Source organism: Hyperolius riggenbachi, chromosome 9 (genome assembly GCF_040937935.1).
Source record: "Hyperolius riggenbachi isolate aHypRig1 chromosome 9, aHypRig1.pri, whole genome shotgun sequence".
In the NCBI taxonomy this organism is placed as follows: Eukaryota; Metazoa; Chordata; class Amphibia; order Anura; family Hyperoliidae; genus Hyperolius; species Hyperolius riggenbachi.
In genome coordinates, this window is record NC_090654.1 from 264953884 (window position 1) to 264975798 (window position 21915).

General features: G+C 46.3%; 1 protein-coding gene across 2 annotated transcripts in view; it reads left to right on the forward strand.

Annotated features, from left to right (window-relative positions):
* TMED8 (transmembrane p24 trafficking protein family member 8) overlaps positions 1 to 19523 on the forward strand; it is a 32985-nt gene extending 13462 nt beyond the window's left edge. For both annotated transcript variants that reach the window (XM_068254476.1, XM_068254477.1), the window contains exons 3-6: positions 2395 to 2500; positions 5460 to 5598; positions 7740 to 8036; positions 15593 to 19523. In XM_068254476.1, coding sequence (XP_068110577.1) covers positions 2395 to 2500; positions 5460 to 5598; positions 7740 to 8036; positions 15593 to 15810 — 760 coding nt within the window. In that variant the 3' untranslated portion in view covers positions 15811 to 19523. The remainder of the gene's footprint in view (positions 1 to 2394; positions 2501 to 5459; positions 5599 to 7739; positions 8037 to 15592) is intronic.
* The last annotated feature ends 2392 nt before the right edge of the window (positions 19524 to 21915 follow it).

Below are 21915 nucleotides of genomic sequence, written 5' to 3' on the forward strand. Positions count from 1 at the left end.
CAGAAAACTGGGTGGAGCCTAAAAATGCCAATCAAAAATCACATGTCGCTTTTCAAGGAGAATATTAAAATTGCTGCCATTCTTGCACTGTTAATGGCACAAGCCTCAAACCTGGTACAGTTGGTCATTGGGTCACTGAGGTTCAAATTCAGAAAAGGGGACAGAGCCACAAACAGTGAATCAGATTTGTTTCATTTCTTGGGAAAATACAAATTATTGATGCCAAGGACCCCAAAACTCACAAACTTGGGCATTGAGTATTTTGTGTCCAGGTTACAAAAAGTGGGCGGAGCCAAAAACAAATTTCACTGGGAAAGTGTAAACTGCAGCCCTTCTTACACTGTTTATTTTAGGGTTCCCAATTTTTGCCCAGATGGTCACTGAGTGACTGAGATATTCAGGGAAGTGGGTGGAGCCTATAATAGCCAATCAAAATTCACCTGTTGATTTTCAAGTGGAATATTTAAATTACTGCCATTTTTACACTGTTAATAGCAGATGCCTCAAACCTGCTACAGTTGGTCATTGGGTGACTGGGGTTCAAATGCTGGAGAGGGGTGGAGCCACAAACCGCCTATCTGATATGTTTAATTTCTATGGGAATATACAAATTATTGATGCCAAGGACTCCAAAGCTCACAAACTTGGTCATTGAGTGTTTGTGTGTTAGGGTTAGAAAGTGGGCGGAGCCAACACCAATCAAATACATACCCGGGCAACGCCGGGTCATCAGTGGGTGGAGACAAATACAAATTTCACTGGGAAAAAATGTACACTGCAGCCATTCTGTTAATGGCAGGGTTTTTTAACTTTGCACAGTTGGTCACTGGGTGACTGGGATTAATATTCAGAAAAGTGGGTGGAGCCTACAAAAGTGAATCAAACTTCACCTGTTGCTTTTCAAGGGGAATATTTAATTGCTACCATTCTTGAACTGTTAATGGCACAGGCCTCAAACCTGGTACAGTTGGTTATTGGGTGACTGGGGTTCAAATTCAGAAAAGGAGGTGGAGCCACACACACACACACACACACACAATCAGATTTGTTTCATTTGATTATTGATACCAAAGACCGCAAAGCTCACAAACTTGGTCAGTGAGTAATTGTGTGTTAGGGTTAGAAATAGTAGGCGGAGCCAACACCAGCCAAATACATACCCGGGCAACGCCGGACAATCAGCTAGTATCTTTATAAAGAATAAAAGCCTTGCTGAGAATCCCCTATGAAGAGATAGTCTAGTCCAAAACCTGTCGCTTCTGTCAGATTTCTACTACTGTTAGGTATTCTACTACAGTAGGTATTCTACCTACTGTAAGTGACAGAAACATAGGAGAAAAGTAATTTATGGCTTATTTTACTCTGGAAAAAAATGTACTTCTTATTTGTCTACGTTTGCACATATTTCAAATTTTACAATTTTTTGCCATAGTGCCCCTTTAATTTTTGCAATATTCCTTAGATGAAAGCAGAAATGGTTCACAACAGCTGAAGTTTAATTCCCCATGAATCAGTAAACCCAAGCTGTGCAGTGTTGGCGCTAGTAAGGTCTGAGTTCCCTACCCTCAGTAGAAGACATTTCATCGCTCATACTGAGCAGCTTCTTCAGCAGGAATACAGATAGTCCACTTCCAACTGCCATAGTCTACAGACTGACTCTATGATGCTTATGGGATTGTATAAATGTCTGGATGAGGGTGCGTTCTGTTCCCTAAATGTTTAGACAAACCTGATCAAACAGTCCCATCCCACAGAGCTCAGTCCCACAGAGTACCCCTTCCTATGGGAAGACCAGCTGACCGGATTCCCTCCCCTAAGTGGTCCTGGCCTCTCTCCTCCTCTTCCACATACAGGCTGCTACAGATGTAATATTATGATTACGCTAGAAGTAAGTAGATTATCCTCAGAAGGGAGGAAGCTACTCGGTAGAGTGATGAAATGTCTCGTAGAACAGAAGAGGAGTACAGTTAAATCTGTTTTCAAAATGTTTTGGCTACACCAGGGGTCCCCAAACGTTTTGGGTCGAGGGCCTGGTCAACATACTTCAGATTGCTGGGGGGCCGGAGTATACTTGAAATGTTGAAGAGGTCGTTGCGGGCCAGACATTGAAGCATACTCAGGTGACAACCTGCAGTCCAATTGGACCACAGTGACATCTGATGTGGAATTTGATTGGAAACCAGCAAATTACTGCTTTCTGGCTTCATTCAATATGCAGATCACCAATAATTAAAGGTGTAGTTGACCGGATCTATAATACATTTTGTGTGTGTGGGGCCGGTAAAATGCCTCTGGGCCACATTTGGGCCGCGGGCCTTAGTTTGAGGACCACTGCACTACACTGTGACCAGGAGAAATAGAAGTAATGGTGGGGTTATTCTTTCTCCCTCACAGGACATCCTCAGACACAGAAGTCCCCTCCCCAGATCCCCCCACACAAAGCCCTGATGCAGAGAAGGAAAAGGAATCTGTGGAGCCCAGCAAGACCTCCCTGGATAAGGTGAGAGCAGTCTGTGGCTTCTCCTTGTAGATAGGTTCTCTTTTTCTCCATACTGGCCCAGTAAAGGACATCTATGTGTGAATGTGACCATTGCCTTGGAAATGTGTGTTGCATTTATGTTCCTGTTTGTGTAGTTCTGTTTACATGGGGGGCTTGTAGACTGTCTGATTATGCATGCAAGCTCTGCTTTCTGCTATTCAGTGTTGTGCAGTGACTGTACTGTTCCTGGGGAAGTATGTCTGTGTACCTTGAGGGAGTGGAAGTAGTGCATCCTCGGCTTCCTGCTATTCAGTGTAGCACAGCGACTGTACTGTTTCTGGGGTAATTTCTGTGTACCTCGGGGGAGTGGACATCGTGCAGACTCTGCTTCCTGCTATTCGGTGTTGCACTGTGACTGTACTGTTCCTGAGGAAGTCTGTCTGTGTACCTTAGGGGAGTGGAAGTAGTGCATCCTCTGCTTCCTGCTATTCAATGTTGCACAGTGACTGTACTGTTCCTGAGGAAGTCTGTTTGTGTACCTCGGGGGAGTGGACATAGTACAAGCTCTGCTTCCTGCTATTCGGTGTTGCACAGTGACTGTACTGTTCCTGAGGAAGTCTGTTTGTGTACCTCGGGGAGTGGACATAGTGCATCCTCTGCTTCCTGCTATTCAGTGTTGCACAGTGACTGTACTGTTCTCGGGAAAGTCTGTCTGTGTACCTCGGGGGAATGGAAGTAGTGCAGGCTGTGCTTCCTGCTATGCAGAGTGACTGTACTGTTCCTGGGGAAGACTCTGTGTACCTCGGGGGAGTGGAAATGGTGCAGGCTCTGTGTATCCCAGCAGTAAACGGATATCAGGGCAGGGAGACTGAGTGCATTGGCAGTCCTGAAACTGACATCCTCTTCTGATCAGGAGAGTCCTGGTGTCTTGTGAGATTAGAGGCTCCATTCCCACACTGGAGGCTCAGGCACTAGGAGATTTATGGTAGCCTACATGGCCCATCCAGTGGTCTGTGTTGGGATTACATTATTAGCTGAGTAAACTGAAAGGCTGAAGTAAGACTATGGTGGCTGCCATATTTATTTCCTTTTAAACAGTATCAGTTGCCTGGCAACCCGGCTGATCTATTTGGCTGCAGTAGTGTCTGAATAACACCAGAAACTAGCATGCAAATGTCAAACGCATGATCTGCTGCATTGCTTGTTCAGGGTCTATGGCTAAAAGTATTAAAGGCAGAAGATCAGCAGGGCTGCCAGGCAACTGGTATTATTTAAAAGGAAATAAATATGGCAGCCTCCATATCCCTCTCCCTTCATTTGTCCATAATGTATTCTGCACCAGAATCTGGCGTGGAGTTCTAATCCTTGGCTGCCTCATTAGCCGTTTTACCGTGCAAATACCAGGAAGAGGATGTGAGGGGTAATTCTACCCAGGAGGGACACAGACAGCAATAACCACTTAAAGTGGCCATATAGTTTGAGGGGTATGGTGGCTGTCATATTTGTCTCCTTTTAAGCAATACCAGTTGCCTGGCAGTCCTGCTGATCCTCTGCCTCTAATACTTTTAGCCACAGACCTTGAACAAGCATGCAGGAGAGCAGTCGTTTCTGACATTATTGTCAGATCTGACAATATTAGCTGCATGCTTGTTTCAGACATTACTGCTGCCAAATAGAATAACAGGAAGCCAGGCAACTGGTATTGTTTAAGGCCTCTTGCACACTGCAAGCGATTCCGATTCAGATTCCGCTTTTTAATCCGTTTTTACATCCGATTCAGATTCCAATTTGCAGTGTGCAGGGAGCAAACTGCAAATCTGAATCGGAAGTAAAAACCGATTAAAAAGCGGAATCTGAATCTCTTGCAGTGTGCAAGAGGCCTAAAAGGAAATCAATATGGCAGGCTCCATATTCTTCTCACTTCAGTTGTCCTTTAAGAAGACCTACAGGATCTGCTGCTAACATGTTGATGCCCAATACCAAAGGACGCCTTCAGAGGTCTTGTGGAGTTTTTGCCAGACCACTCGAGGGGAACAATCATGCAGTCAGTGAGGATCAGCCAGACAACTGTTTATTGTTCAAAAGGAAATACATTGGGCAGCCTCCATGTCCCTCTTATCTCAGGGTGACTAAGGCCAGGGAGCCACCTGCAGCCTTTTGCAACGATGGCTGATCGCCAGCGATAGGCAAAGTGCCGCAACAGTGGAACCCTATGGGGGTGGTCCTAATTGCAGCGTTGAGATTGGGGCACGTAGCATTTTGGGTGGGATCCCAGAACTATCACTTCAGTGGCCGCAGAGCCATATCACCATTACTTTGGCAATTGCGGTCAAAATTGCAGACTTCCACGATTTCAGAAGCACTCAGAGGAGAGGTTATATCTCGGGTTATGCAAGGCGATTTATCAGGAGGCACTGCTGGACTTCTGGTGTTTATCCCCCATTATTGTTAGGCTGGTACCGTGTTTCCCTGAAAGTAAGACACTGTCTTATATTTTACCTCCAAAAGAAGTGCTAGGGCTTATTTTTGGGAATGTATATTATATTTTGAGGTATAAAATCTGATGGTAGGAGGTGTGCAGTCTCTTACTGCACCTCCCTTGTGGCTGCGTCCCCCTCCGTTCACCTGTAAACGGCTCCAGTATATTAACATGGTCGGCGCCCTTTGATCCGTCCAAGGGAGGTGCGGTAAGAGACTGCACACCTCCCCGTACACTGGCATAGAGTCCGATTTCCTATGGGTACACAGCTAGGGCTTATTTTTGGGGGAGGCTTATTATTGGGAAACATGCTACAGGCTTCTGCAGTCTATTTTCCATACATATTGCTGGCAAGTCCTCATTACACGGGGCACATACAGATTATCTGAAGGCTAGCCACTGGTTAGTTAAATTGGTAGAAGACCACTTGGTTAGCCGGGGTTCTCCATGGTAGGTTTGTGACTTGGTAACGGTTATACTCACACTGTGTCTCCCCATCAGGAGCTGGAAGCTCTGTTGTCTGCAGCCACAGATCCGCCGCCCCCAGATCTCCTTATGATCCAATCAGAACACTTGGGTATGGTGGACCTTGTGAAGGTGGAGGAGAACTCAGATGACCCTGAACTGATGGATAAGAAAGGTAAGGAGTGGAAGGGGGGTGCAGGGTTGCCAAATAATTCCTTTTACATACTGACACATCTGAGTTATACAGGTTCTGGGGCTCCTTACACACAATCAGTGCTTAAAGGACATCCGAGGTGAAAATAAACTGATGGAAAAAACAATTGTATCTAACCTCAGTCTCCCAAAAATTACTTTTCTAGATATCCAACAGTTTTATTTTACATTTGGTGTAATTGCCTTCTTAAAACAGAAGGAAATTTGCAATAATTCAGTTATAAATGAACATTTGTGGTTACCCACAATGCACACCTACTAAATATGCAAATTATCCCTTTCATCCCCCTATACATTCCTAGTAGTTTGGGTCACCCTGAGCTGCTTGGTTACTCTGTTGTACTCGACCAAGCCCTATTTCATACAGCCTTATCAATCCCTGCCATGTACTGATGAGGACCAAAAGTCCGAAACAGGCTGTCTACATGTGGGTTTGATATGGCTGTGTAAAACTTAAAGCTATAGGCTTGCTATAAACCAGCGGTTCTGGATGCTTGCTTGGCTTAACAAGGGCGGACAGGGATAATTTGCATATTTAGTAGGTGTGCATTGTGGGTAACCACAAATGTTCATTTATAACTGAATTATTGCAAATTTCCTTCTGTTTTAAGAAGGCAATTACACCAAGCTTTGCTTTTTTAGTAGGAGGGCTTTTTGGTTCCTTTCATCCCCCTATACATTCCTAGTAGTTTGGGTCACCCTGAGCTGCTTGGTTACTCTGTTATTTTACATTTGAATCTAGTTTTTAAGTTTTTACTGTTCATTGTCTCTGCTCAATGACACCTTCACTGAAGTGCGCCAGAGCTCAAATCTATGAATTATTGACCCTTTTTATCTCTGTCCTGCTCTCAGAAGCCATTTACTGACAGGAAAGTGTTTTATGGCTGTAATTACTTATCAGTGGGGGTTAAAGAGGAACTTCAGTGAAAATAATGTAATAATTATGTATAAATGATTTAGTTAGTGTTTGCCCATTGTAAAATCTTTTAAATCCCTTATTTACATTCTGACATTTATTACATGGTGACATTTTTACTGTTGGCAGGTGATGCAGCTGCTGCTTGCTTTTTTGGCAGTTGGAAACAGCTGTAAACAGCTATTTCCCACAATGCAGCATGGTTCACAGACAGGAAACTGCCAGGAGTACGTACTCAAGAGTTTCTTGTGGGAGGGGTTTCACCCCCATATCAGCCATACAGCGCCCCCTGATGGTCTGTTTGTGAAAAGGAAAAGATTTCTCATGCAAAAGGGGGTATCAGTTACTGATTGGGATCAAGTTCAATTCTTGGTTGGAGTTTCTCTTTAAACTATAGCCTGACCCAGTCCAACCTGGTCCTGACCAGGACAGAAACTGTCACTTACATAACTGATATTTAACTATTTCAGGCAGAGAAAGGAAAAAAACACATAGTTATTTGTGTGCTAGGCACTGTACATACCCATGTCTATCTCATCATGTCACATGTCCCCTCGGTTGTCCTTTAAAGTAAACCTGAAGTGAAAATAAACTTGAGATAATGAATAGTATGTGTACAATTACAGTGAAGAAATAGAACATTAGTAGCAAAGAAAAATAGTCTCATGTGGTTTCCAGTACAGGAAGAGTTAAAAAAAAGAAAAAAAAAAACCTTCAGTTATCTGTGCAAAAGAGCTTCTCTGAACTATTAACCCAACTTGGGTCGTATACAGTCCTATTTTCTGAAGCACTTAAACAACCAAGAAACTGTGAGAAAACTGCCGGAAAGGGTGATTAGCTCTGCACTGTTTTATAGTTTAAAATACAGAGTGCAGTCTGTAAACTGCAAATATGCCAGAATGACCCCCCCCCCCCCAAAAAAAAAAGCATTATAATTGAAAATTAAAAATGACTCTTTTCTCTCCTACTAATGTTTTATTCATTAGCAGTACTACACATACAATTCATTATATTGTAAAAAAAAAAATAATAATAATCTTCAGTTTTGCTTTAAACTGTATGTAACTAGCCACGACCTGTATAATTCATGTGTCTGTATGTAAAAGGGTGAGTTGGGAACGCAGAGGGGGTTGTCTCCTTTGGCCATTTCATGTAGGAGACGCCTCCTATCTCTTTATCCTTCACAGCTCCTCCCCCGCCGCTGAGACCGGCCACCACCTGGACGAGCGCCAACATACGAGAGTTCAAAAACCGTATGACCAGCGAGAAGCATGGCATGCTGACGGTGCGGAGAGGGGAGGTGATGACCGTGCGGGTGCCCACCCATCCGGAGGGGAAACGCCTCTGCTGGGAATTTGCCACGGAAGATTATGACATTGGGTTCGGGATCTATTTTGATTGGACGCCGGTGACCAGTACGGCTGTGACCATACAAGTCAGTGACTCTAGTGACGATGAGGAAGAAGAGGAGAATGAGAGCCCCTGTGAGTTATACGGCAGTCTGTGTGATGGGGGTGGAGCGATCGGCCAGCCTGCATGCAAATGAAATGCAAATACTACACAGCTCGAAAACTGTCAGCAAGGGAATCTGACCGGATTCCAAACTCTATACAATGTATCCAATAGATCTTATGCTAGGTACACATGATGAGATTTACTGTCAGATCAATTATTTCTGACAGGTCGAATCTGATTTCCGATCAATTCTCCATAGAAGGGGACGGCAGCTTCACAGATTGTGATCGGTTTCATGCTGAAATCTATTCACAATCTGTTTGCAGTAAAGGCAGCCATACGATCCCTGCATCAACTAAATAAATGCGACCACCCAGGGGATACCACAAAATATCAAAAAGCTTTATTGTGCTCACGATTGCATAAACAAGACAATTCCATCCTAAAAACAATTAAAATAACATGTGGAGCTCTCCGTTCAAGCACAACCCAGCATACCACAAACACCCCTCAACCACACTGGTACTGGTACCTTGAACGATATAACCACAGAGTGGGGAGACAGAGGTAGCCAGGTCTGCTACATGAGCTTATTCCTCAGCTCAGCGAGGATTCCTGTATTCCTAAAGCCACTTCACTTTGCTTGGTAAAAAACGGTCGGTATCTCACCAATCCTACCACGTAGTCTCTGGTCACAATTCCCGGATGTCCATGTAAGTGTTTCCTTCGCTCACCTGCCTCTCAACCCAGCCGCGCGTCCGCAGCGGGGAGTAGCGGTGTGCTAATCTAACTAGGAATTCCCTTCCGGCTGAGAGCTCATGAGTCACAGAAACGCTCAGATCACATTGCAGGTTGCGGCCCCGCCCACTGACGCGTTGTGCCCGCCCACCGCGGACTTCATCAGAGTGTTTGACGTAAGGGGGAGGCGGAGATGCCCTATTTATGCGTATTTACCGACTGTTTTGCCAGTCCCGCTGCCATGGCAACCACAGCAACGTCTCATAGCCAGCAAGCATTTACAGTACTCTGTCACCGCTACAAGGAGCTGCATACATTTAGACTCGCTGGGGCCACCTCCTTCACCACTTTCACCAACAGGTGAAGCTACACCATGAGACTCTATCTTGCAGTTTTTCATATACAGTATATGTGTATGTATGTCTCTCATTCTCCTAGCGCTCTGCGCTTGTTGATCTTGCCTGATCAGACTGCATATTTCTCACCGCTTGCAGGGGACTTCAGCAGGTAAACTTTTACAGAAAGACTTTATAGTCCAATTCTTGATTCAGACCATTCGGGGACAGTGAATTTAACAGGTAGATCCACCTGCATTCCTGTTGCAGCAGTACCCGTTCTCTGTCTCCACCCCTCCTGTTATTGGTCAGTCTATAAATTCCCCTAAATCTGAAGCCGGCCAACGACCCATCATGTACCACACAGAAATGTTCTGCCAGGGAGCTCCTATATTCTCTATTCGGTTTTCTTCTACATTTTATACTACTTATGTGTTCTGATATACGTGTCTAACTTCCTGGTTGTCCTTCCGACATAAATCATTGGACACGGGCATTCAATGCAATAGAGTACCCATTCTGAATTGCAGTTAACCACCCTGGCGTTCTGATTAAATCGCCAGGGTGGCTGCGGGAGGGTTTTTTTTAAATAAAAAAAAAACTATTTCATGCAGCCAACTGAAAGTTGGCTGCATGAAAGCCCACTAGAGGGCGCTCCGGAGGCGTTCTTCCGATCGCCTCCGGCGCCCAGAATAAACAAGGAAGGCCGCAATGAGCGGCCTTCCTTGTTTTGCTTAGATCGTCGCCATAGCGACGAGCGGAGTGACGTCATCGACGTCAGCCGACGTCCTGACGTCAGCCGCCTCCGATCCAGCCCTTAGCGCTGGCCGGAACTTTTTGTTCCGGCTACGCTGGGCTCAGGCGGCTGGGGGGACCCTCTTTCGCCGCAGAGCGGCGGCGATCAGGCAGCACACGCGGCTGGCAAAGTGCCGGCTGCGTGTGCTGCTTTTTATTTCACGAAAATCGGCCCAGCAGGGCCTGAGCGGCAGCCTCTGGCGGTGTTGGACGAGCTGAGCTCGTCCAGACCGCTCAGCAGGTTAATAAAGCTGTGGATCTTCCATACTTTTTGTTGCTGAGGTGATCCTCATCCAAAGGTCCCGCCCACTGCTACATACTCACATACAGTGCAAGCACCACATACATACATTCCATTCGGTACCCTTCTACTCAGCCAGTTTGATTTCGGCAGTAGGTCCGGATGGACCAATTGGTCTCTCAAATTCGGCGCTCGCCGAGCAACCATCTGAGGATGTGAACCAATTATGGGTCCTATCTGGGGATCAACCTTCAAGATCGACCAATGTCGGGACAAACTGTCCCGAATCTTACCCCAATTTGAATTGAAAACTATATCTTGGGTACTCCATGTTTGTTTTTTGGCCTCTTTTTTTCTCCATACAGGAGTTTGCGTCGTGTGGCCTGCATGGCTTTTTCCGCCCCAAAGCACAACACCTCATGCTTGTATCCTCGTGCCCATGCGATCCCTCTCTGATCAGATTCGATCAGAGAGGGATCTATCTGATGGCAAATCGACCTGTGTATGGCCACCTTAAATCTGACCAAAAATTTCATTGTGTGTACCTGGCATTAGACAATCCACCAACCCCTTTATTGTTCAGACACAATTGTGTACTAATCCCCCTGAAATCAGATGAAAGCTGGAGGAGCACTCCTCTATAAAGAGGAGCTGCTGTGTGCCCAAGCCTCAGATCCCAGCATCCACAAGATCCATAGGAACCTGTTGCGCAAAAAGGCTGGCACCACACAAAAAGTAGTATTAAAAAGATTAGCGCTTTATTTCAAATTGCCATTAAAATGACATAGCAGTCAAAAATATAGGCTATGGCGGCGACAGACCGCTGTTTGAAGCTGATATAGCTCTTTTTCAAGCCACTCAGCCTCTGTACAAACATCAACTGACACAAACTTATCATGAAGTGCATGTATCGTAGTCTAGGGCCAATTTAGGGGGAAGCCAATGAACTTATCTGTATGTTTTGGTGATGTGGGAGAAAACCCTTTGCAGCCTGGGAGAATCCAGCGCTCGCTTCCCCGAAACTTACTTGACAAACCCTGACAATTACTGAGCAGGCGTGGCAATATTTACCTACAGCGATCCAGTGCAGGCGCAGTAGCAACTCTTTATTCAGGCTAAGGCAGAAATCGCTGAGCCTGATCGATCCGCTGTACTGCGCAGGTGCAAAGGACTCACATCTGCGCAGTAGAGGGAATACGGTCGGGCTCGGCTATTGCCGCCTTAGCCCAAACGAAAAGTCGTTACTGCGCCGGATCGCGGTAGATAAATATTTACCTCGCCGCTGTTCGGGGGGGTGCCGCAGCGCTGGATTCCCGGGATAGAGAACGGGGGAAGCCTCATTACGATCTAGAGGCTTCCCCCTCCCGAGGTGAGCATCATCATGAGTTTTTTTTTTTTTTTGTTGTTACACGTTTTCTTTAACTAGATAACAACCACGTCACGCCGATGGGCGAGACCACGGCGACAGCCCCTGGACCGCCTAACGCCAATTGGCATGAAGTCCTGGGGCGGGGTTTTGCCGGAGATCTCGCGCCGATGCACATGCATCTCTGCTTGAATGACAGAGCTCCGCTCCATCATCAGTCTCCCACCGGTGATCGCGGCTAGGAGACTGTTAGACGGCAAAACCGCTGTGTATTTGTACAGTACAGCACTGCGATCTGAGGCAGCGCTGTACTGGGGACCCCTGTCTCCCCCTGGAGGAGACAGGAGTGAACGGCTCTCATAGGCTGGTGCCTATGACAGCCGATCGCTGTCATAGGTTGGTGGAGGGAGGGATACCAGAAATATAATAAAAATAGGCAGATTTATTTAAAAAAATAAATTTTTTTTTACAAAAAATAAAACAAACATTGGGGGAACAATCAGAGCCCACCAACAGAAATCTCTGTTGGTGGGCAGAAAAGGGGGGGGGGGGGGGTCATTGTGTGCTGAGTTGTGCGGCCCTGCAGTGAGGCCTTAAAGCTGCAGTGGCCTGAATTGAAAAATAAATAGCCTGGTCACTTGGGGGGGGGGGGGGTGTAAACTTACAGTCCTCAAGTGGTTAAGAATGAACCTACAGTCCCTATCTTGTTCATTAACCAGGGACTACTAGTATAAAGCAGTGAGCCTTGTAATGGATCCACACGCTTTGATAAAGGGGCCTGTGTGGCCCCCGAAACAATTGTGGGTTTGTACAGTGGAAGCTGAAGCACAATAAAGTGTGCTGTTTGCTTTGCAAACACCAGTGTGCTGATATCGTTTTGATCTTAGTGGAAGGAGTGAAGTGATGAAGGCAGCTGTGAGTGGCAAAACACGTGGTGGTTCTGTCTGCTCCTAATATTCATATCTCGGGGTTTGTTTGTCTCTGGAGAGGTGATCATTCCCTCCGCTACATCCGACTGAGGCTTTTATCCAGAGCTCAGCACACGGCCAACTCATTTATGACCTCTTCCTGGAGACAGTATTTGCAATGCAATAAAAATGGATGAAAACACGGATAAGCATTACATTATAGTGTGCCACCTCGGCAACTTACACAGCCAACCAATCGCCGCCACCATCCTTGTCTAATGTCTTTCTTTACTAATATACAGGATTATTACTGTACACAGTACATAGAGCCAGTCACACCACTAACTGTCCCTCAGAGGAGCCATGTGTAATATCCTACCACAGTCTCTACTCTATAGTCCATATTACACATTATACAGCTCTGTATAGAGTACATAGAGCCAGTCACGCCACTAGCTGTCCCTTAGAGGAGCCACATCTAATGTCCTTCCACAGCCGGTGGTCTATATTCTATATTACATATACAGCTCTGTACAGAGTACATAGAGCCAGTCACACCACTAACTGTCCCTGAGAGTAGTGGGGTAACTAAGGAGCTTAGGGCTACAGTGTGAGATTAACATGGAGCCCCAAGAACGCTATTGAAATGGAGCCCCAAAACATATCAAGGACAGCTGCATTGTCAAAGAGGTGTAATCAGAGTAAGGAAACAGTTTGATTACCACTATGCAGTGCACATATACAGGTGTTCATTACCAGCATAGCACCAATACAAAGCTAATAAGATGGATGAAGGTGGGCCCCCCTGGTCTAGGGGCCCTGGTTCGGTCGCAACCTCTGCTTCCCCTATTGCTAAGCCACTGCCTCAGAGGAGTCACATCAATTGTCCTACCACAGTCCATGGTCTATATTCTGTATTACACATTCTATAGCTCTGTACAGAGTACATAGAGCCAGTCATACCACTAGCTGTCCCTCAGAGGAGTCACATCTAATGTCCTACCACAGTCTATGCTCTATATTGTATATTACATCATACAACTCCGTACATGGAGCTTATCACACTAACTGTCCTCAGAGGAGTCACATCTAATGTTCTTCCATAGTCTATGCTCTATATTATATATTACATCATACAACTCTGTACATAGAGCTAGTCACACTAACTGTCCTCAGAGGAGTCACATCTAATGTCCTACCACAGAGGAGTCACATCTAATGTCCTACCACAGTCTATGCTCTATATTGTATATTACATCATACAACTCCGTACATGGAGCTTATCACACTAACTGTCCTCAGAGGAGTCACATCTAATGTTCTTCCATAGTCTATGCTCTATATTATATATTACATCATACAACTCTGTACATAGAGCTAGTCACACTAACTGTCCTCAGAGGAGTCACATCTAATGTCCTACCACAGAGGAGTCACATCTAATGTCCTACCACAGTCTATGCTCTATATTGTATATTACATCATACAACTCCGTACATGGAGCTTATCACACTAACTGTCCTCAGAGGAGTCACATCTAATGTTCTTCCATAGTCTATGCTCTATATTATATATTACATCATACAACTCTGTACATGGAGCTTATCACACTAACTGTCCTCAGAGGAGTCACATCTAATGTCCTACCACAGTCTATTACTGTGGTAGGACTACTATTACACATTCTACAGCTCTGTATAGAGTACATAGAGCCAGTCACACCACTAGTTCTTCAGAGGAGTCACATGTAATATCCTACCACAGTCTATGCTCTGTATTCTATATTACACATTCTACAGCTCTGTACAGAGTACATAGAGCCAGTCACACCAACTGTCCCTCAGAGGAACCACATCTAATGTCCTACCACAGTCTATGATCTCTATTATATAGTACATATTATACAGCTCTGTACAGAGTACAGTACATAGAGCCAGTCACACCACTAACTGTCCCTCAGAGGAGCCATGTGTAATATCCTACCAGTCTATACTCTATAGCAGGGGTAGGGAACCTAGGATTCGGGAGCCAGATGTGGTTCTTTTGATGGCTGCATCTGGCTCACAGACAAATCAGTAGGGGTTGATTCACTTAGCTACACTGCTCAAGCAGCGCAAGTAAAATTTTCAGAGTAGGCACGCTACTGCTGTAGCATGCACTACTAACTTACTCTCACTACCCCAAAATGAACGGCTGCTCCAATTGTCCCACTCTGGACCCTGTCCGGTCCAGTGACTCTGTAGGACGAGATCCCACGCACTTTTATTGGCCCAATAGGCTGCCTGTCAATTGACAGGCAGCCTATTAGGCCAAAGTGCAGGGATCTCATCCTACAAAGTGAATCAACCCTCAAGTCAGCTAGCTAATTGTACAAGCTGTTAGTCGGTATTTCTCCTGTCTGGCTCTCGGGGGAAATTGCTGATGTTGCTGAAACCCAAGAGAAGCTGAAGATGTGTCTGACACTCGCACTGCCTGGCGGATCAACTGTATACACATCACCATAGCAACAGGGACAGCCCTCTGCTGTGCATCATGCACACTGTGCCAGTTTGAAACATATTGTATGGCTCTCACGGAAATACATTTTAAAATGTGGCATTTATGGCTCTCTCAGCCAAAAAAGGTTCCTGACCCCTGCTCTATAGTCTGTTACACTTTATACAGCTCTGTATACAGTACATAGAGCCAGTCACACCACTAACTGTCCCTCAGAGGAGCCCCATCTAATGTCTTTCCACAGCCTATGCTCTATATTATACTGTATATTACACATTATACAGCTCTGTATAGAGTAGATAGAGCCAGTCATACCACTATCTGTCCCTCAGCGAGTTCCATCTAATGTCCTACCACTGTCTATGTTCTTTATCATATACTGCACATTCTACAGCTCTGTACAGAATACACAGAGCCAGTCGCACCACCAATGTCCCTAAGAAGGGTCACATCTAATGTCCTACCACAGTCTATTCTCTTTATTATATATTACATCATACAACTCTGTACATAGAGATAATCACACTAACTGTCCTCAGAGGAGTCACATCTAATGTTCTTCCATGGTGGTTGCCATTGGTTACAGCCCTCAGTGTGGTATATATGTGATATTCAGCTGAACATTTGTTTTGTGAATTTCATTGTACTGTCGAATAGCCTGTTATGATTCCCCCTCCATGCTTCAGTCTCTTTATCTTTGTTTCAGGGCACAGCCGAGAGGGAGACGTGGAGCGCGGGTCCATATACCGGCTACGCAGCCGATATGGCGAGATCATGCAGGTGTTCCGCAGAGACAGCCATCGGGAGGTGCAGGCCGGCAGCCATGAGTATCCAGGGGAGGGGGTGTATCTGCTGAAACTGGACAATACCTACTCTCTGCTCCGCAACAAGACTCTCTACTTCCACGTCTACTACAGCAGCTGATGAAATGGCGGCTATTGATAAGGGTGTACTGCCGGTACTGAACAGAGGCATCTATCCAAATGTGACATGCTTCTGATGTCAAAGGCCTGCTGAAAGTTATAGCACTGTGTACCTTTCCTAGCTCAGTGTGCACTTCTGTGTACACACAATCCTCTCCTGCCACACCCAGGTTGTATTCACAATCCTCTCCTGTCACACCTAGGTGTACCCACAAACCTCCGCTGCCACCCTCACACCTAGGTGTACCTACAATCCTCTGCTGTCACTTTCACACCTCTGTTTATCCACAATCCTTTTTTTTGCCACACCCAGATATACCCACAGTCCTGTACTGTCACTACCGGGTGTACCCACAATCTTCTCCTGTCATACCCAGGTGTACCCACAATCCTCTGCTGTTACCCTTACACCTGTGTGCTCACAATCCTCCACCATCATCTTCACACCTCTGTATACCCACAATCATTTTCTGTCACCCTCACACCTCTGTATACCCACAATCCTCTGCTGCCACCCTCACACCTTTGTGTACCTCTCCTGTCACTCCCAGGTGTACCCACAATCCTCTACTGTCACACACAGGTCTACCTCTGTGTGCCCACAATCCTTTTCTGTCACCCTCACACCTGTGTACCCACAATCCTCTGCTGTCACATTCACACCTCTGATGTCCTCCTCACACCTCTGTATACCCACAATCCTCTGCTGTCCTCCTCACACCTCTGGGTACCCACAATCCTCTGCGGTCCTCCTTACACCTCTGTGTACCCACAATCCTCTGCTGTCACCCTCACACCTCTGCACCCACAATCCTCTGCCATCACCCTCACACCTCTATGTACCCACAATCCTCTGTTGTCACCCTTACACCTCTATGTACTCACAATCCTCTGCTGCCACCCTCACACCTCTGTGTACCCACAATCCTCTGCTGCCACCCTTACACCTCTGCACCCACAATCCTCTGACATCACCCTCACACCTCTATGTACCCACAATCCTCTGCTGCCACCCTTACACCTCTGCACCCACAATCCTCTTTCTCTAGGAGAATGGCCAGACCGGGGGTCACAATTATTGCGCCCTTTAGCGATCCAATTTCTTGAACGATCGACCGTTGCGATTGATCGGAAACAGCCGCTTGGGCCCACCAACAGACGGGAAATGATAAGCAATTTGATATAATTCGATAGAACGATATCTGTAATTCTTACACATCAGTTCTGTCACTGATAAATGCAGAGCAGGGAGTAATTGTGTTCTGTTCTGCTGTCTCCATTTTTACCAGAAGTGAGATCTATTTTCTGGAGGTGATAAATGACGCCATCTCTAAGTGTGAATTCTGAAGTAGGAATAGTGATTAGTTCAGTTTTCTGTAATCTGCAGAGAGCGGTAAGGACTGGAATGACCTCAGGAAGGTAATCAGGACATCCTTATTACCGATCCACTCCAGATGTGGCCACACATGGGCCTATAACAGCCCAATCCCGCAGCCGATCAATGACTGTCTGACTGGAAATGGATGGGTGGTAGTGATAGCTGTACTGCCTCACCCTGCTCTAGATCGATGAGAATTCAGCAGAATTGTGATTGAGATTTGATTGAGCTGTTAGTGGTGGCGTTTTTGATGCAGTACAAAGCTATGCGGTAACTGATGCCCATCCGTTCCACCTCCACCCGTCCGTGATAGTTTCACACTGTGCCTAATCACCCTTTCCATGGATAATGTTTCTGGAATGGATTGGAAGCTACTGGATCAGATATGTCAGTAGGAACAGATGACTAGCTTAATTTTTCCAGCACTGTGCAGATTGCAGCATGTTTGACATCAGAAATATCCTCAAAATGTTGCAGTTTCTGGTGTTTCTTCAAGTTCAACAACAACAAATAACATTTGTAGAGCGCTTTTCTCCCATAGGACTCAAAGCGCATCAGGAACAGAAAATAGTCCAAAGGGGCCAGGTTAGGTAAGTAGAAGGGATGATGGACCAATTGTAAACGCAGGGTGCTCAATTTGGCAGCACAATGTTGGACATGTGTGAAGGTGCATCGTCCTGCAAAAAAGCATCTCTTCGATCCACTTTCCATGGTGTTTTGTCCTAATTGCCTCCTTCAACTGGTCCGGGAGGTTAGCAGGATACTGTCTAGTGATACGAGAGCCCCGAGGTAGGTAGTCCACCTACAGAATACTGCCTTTGTCCCAGAAAACAAACGCCATAATTTTTTGGGTTGATTTCTGAGTATGGAACTTCTTAGACCGTGGGGACCCACTGTGGTGCCATCCCTTTGATTGCTCCTTGGTTTCAAGATCATAGATATGGATAGGTGTGATCCTCTGTCACTAACCTAGCCAAAAATTCCTGTGCAGCTTCAAAATTGCCAAAATGGCTTTGGATGCTTCAACTCATTCCTTCTGACCGCTGTTCAAACATTTCAGCACCCACTTCGCTGAAAACTTGTGCATGTCAGGATAGTAGTGATAACAAACCCAACATGCTCCCTTCAGACGCCCAGTATCTGGGCTATCTTTTTTTGTGGATATTCGCTGGTCCCTTACCTATCAGTTCATAGACAGCATCACAGGTTGGTGGGTCAGTTGAAGTTGGAAGGATGCCCACTGCAGGGCTCATCTTCAACAGTGAAATGCCCAAACTTGAAATAACGTATTCAGGTTTTGACAGTGCAGTAGAAAGATGCTTCAACTGTATGCCACCCCCCCCCCCCTGCCATCTGTGACAAGTATGTATATCTTTGGCTGACTTTCGCTGGGGAAAACAAATGGCCTGTAACTCCAAAGACATGAAACTTGCTTATGCCTGTGCCATCACGGCTTCTCACTAAACACAAAACAAAGCGGTTTTAAAGGGAGTCTGAAGTGAATTAAAAAAAAAAAAACACATGCCTAAGGAGAGGTGCCTTCGTCCCTACGTTCCAGCGCTGGCTGCCCTGTCAGTCTCTGAACGATGAGTAGGGGACTGCTCTCTGCAGCTGCTGGAGGCTTTGGGAGCCTGAGTGCTCCCAAATACGGGCGCTCTGTATTGTGCATGCTTGAGCAAGCATTCTCGCGCATGCGCAGTACAGAGCCAACCGTCTTCGGAAGCACTTGACTCCAGAAGACTCCCACGGTGGGGGATTTGAATGGAGGAGCCAGTGTTGGAATGAGTGGACCATGAGAGGAATGGGAAGGCTCTATTGGACCCAGAGCCTTCCCTCTCATTAGGTAAGTATCTGTTTTTGGTTTTTTTTTTTTTATTCGCTTCAGATTCACTTTAAGAATTGCAAACACCTGATATTTGCATAGTTGCGTACTAAGATATTAGGCTGACATATATCCCACACTTGTTTTCCTATTTCATCTGGAAGGGGGAAAGTCAGGAAGTTATCAGCACCCTCTTATATGTGGGGGATGGGGCACTTCCTGTCTGTAGATGGAGAGTGGTGGATCACGCGGTGCTGGATGCTGTTTAGGTGCCTTTTCATAAGTAATCAGATGATATTTTTGGTGATTTGGAGATTTGAGAATCCTGCTTTATTTATTGTACCTTATTCCCTGTAAATATACCCAGATCAGAGTCTATTTATTATATTGATGGTCTGCAGGGGGCGCTCCCTCTGTTTAGGTGCATTATGCTTTATAGTGTGTTGTCGCTGTAGCTACATGACTTCTTGTTCTACATCATAGCTTAATAAAGTTTTTCACGTTTCTTCTGCCACTTCGTGTCTCGGTTTCTCAGTTATTGAGATCTGTACCTGTGGTACTTCCGTGTGCAGCACTGTGTCGTAATGGTTAGCTCTCTCGCCTGTAGCGATGGTTCTCCGGTTCGAATTCCAGCCAGGTCAATATCTGCAAGGAGTTTGTATGTTCTCCCCATGTCTGTGTGGGTTTCCTCTGGGCACTCTGATTTCCTCCCACATCCCAAAAACATACAGATAAGATAATTGGTTTCCCCCTAAATTGGCCCTAGACTGATACATGCACTATACGATACATACATAGACATATGACTATGGTAGGGGCTAGATTGCGAGCACCACCAGAGGGACAGTTAGTGACAAGACTATACACTCTGTACAGCACTACGTAATATGTTGGCGCTATATAAATACTTCAATAAATGCACACTGCGGACATCCAGACTAAGATCATTCACTCACATACAGGTCACACACAGATGGAAGTTAGAGTACTGCCTTTATGGTGCCCACACATCTAGTGCTGGATGGACAGGTTGACCAACAGACGGATCTCTCTTTGTTAGAATCTGATCAGATAGATCTATTGCCTGCCCATACACTGCAGACCGATTCCCGATCTGGAAGCAGCATAGCGACAACGCCTCTGTCACCTGCCTGGCCCCCCCTTCCCCAGTGCCTGTGCTGTGTAAATTCTCACTTGGCCCACTGGCGTGACTCCCGGCCTCATTCGCAATCACCACCATGTGCAGCACTATCGCTACCACATGGTGCATCAAGTCACACGTGCCTGGTTTCACACAAGTGTGAATTCACACTGCATGGGGGTGGGGGGGATGCACAGCCGCTAAGGTCTGCTGCAAACATCAGTCGTCTCAGTTTGGGACGCCGTTACCGCCGTGCACCTGACAGACCACGTCTGACTATGATTTCCCAGCATGCTTGATCGTTACATTCAAAATTGAATCTAGCATGCTTGGTGCAGCATTGATTTTTTTCCAATTCAATAAAATTATGGAATCGGATGGTTGATCAGACTGTAAAATTGCTAGATGTATGAGCACCTTAACTCTGCTTAGTTTAGCTAAATTTGCTACAGAAGTGATCAGCTGTCTGCAACACACACCCACCTACCTACACACCTACCTTTTTCCCTTACCTGGGTGCAGGGGCGTAACAATAGGGGATGTAGCCACTGCACCCGTGGGGGGTGGAGGGGTGCCTGGGGCCCTCTCAGGATCGTTTTGGGGGGCTGGAGGGGTCGCAGCATGAGGGGGGAAAGCCATGAGGGGAGAGAAAGCTCTCCCCTCCAACTGAAATTAGGGTCTGTGCAGCGGAGGGCGGGAACACATACCTTCCTTGCCTTCCACCGCGGATGCTCCTCTTTCTAGAGTCTGACGCTACTTCCTGTATAAACAGGAAGTGGTGTCAGACACTAGAGCGAGAAGCATCCGCGGTGGAACGCAAGGAAGGTATGTTGTTTCTGCCTGCGCTGCACAGACACTGATTTAAGCTAGAGGGGAGGGGGGACTGTCCCCCCTCCCCACCAATGTGTGGCCTAGCTCTCCCCTCATGCTGCCCCCCCAAAACGGCCCTGGGGGGGGGGGGGGAGCATCAGAAATTCTGCAGAGGGGCCCGGTGAATCCTAGTTAAGCCCCTGCCTGGGTGCTTGCCACATCCAAGTTGTCAGCCTAGTGACCGCTGTCACAGGATCTGTGCCTGAGTTCTGCCTTATAGTAGCAAAAGAGTTTCTCTACCATGTTAGCCAATCGAATCATAGGTAAAACAAAAACAAATGTTTACCTTTTAATGGGTAATGGCTCGTTTCCACTAGGAGCAGTGCGATGCGGCTACATAGCCGCGTTGCACCGCAGGTGTGTTGAAACACATGCACGCCAGTGGAACAGTTTCCACTGCGTGCAAGTTGTGCGGTGCGATCCGATAATCTGCAGCATGCTGCAGATTTTCGCACGGCCGCATCCGCCTGCAGCCGTGTCCTATCCTTTCAATACACTTCCGCATCGGGAGATGCGGAAGTGATGCGGCCGGTGGCGGAAGTGATGCGATGCGGCTGCGTAGCCGCACTCGCATCACTTCGCAAGTGGAAACCCACCCTAACTGATGCTGCTAAATAGTAACCAGTACAACTGCCATCTTCGTGTTTACCATTTACCTCCATCAGCGTTTTACTTAGAGAAACTGTGACCAACAAATAAACTTCATCCCAATCAGTAGCTGATACCCCCTTTTACATGAGAAATCTATTCCTTTTCACAAACTGATCATCAGGGGGCTCTGAGGACCATGGAAGTACTGAGAGTTTCCTGTCTGTGAACCTTGTTGCATTGTGAAAAATAGCTGTTTACAGCGGTTTCCAACTGCCAATAAAGCAAGCAGCAGCTACATCACCTG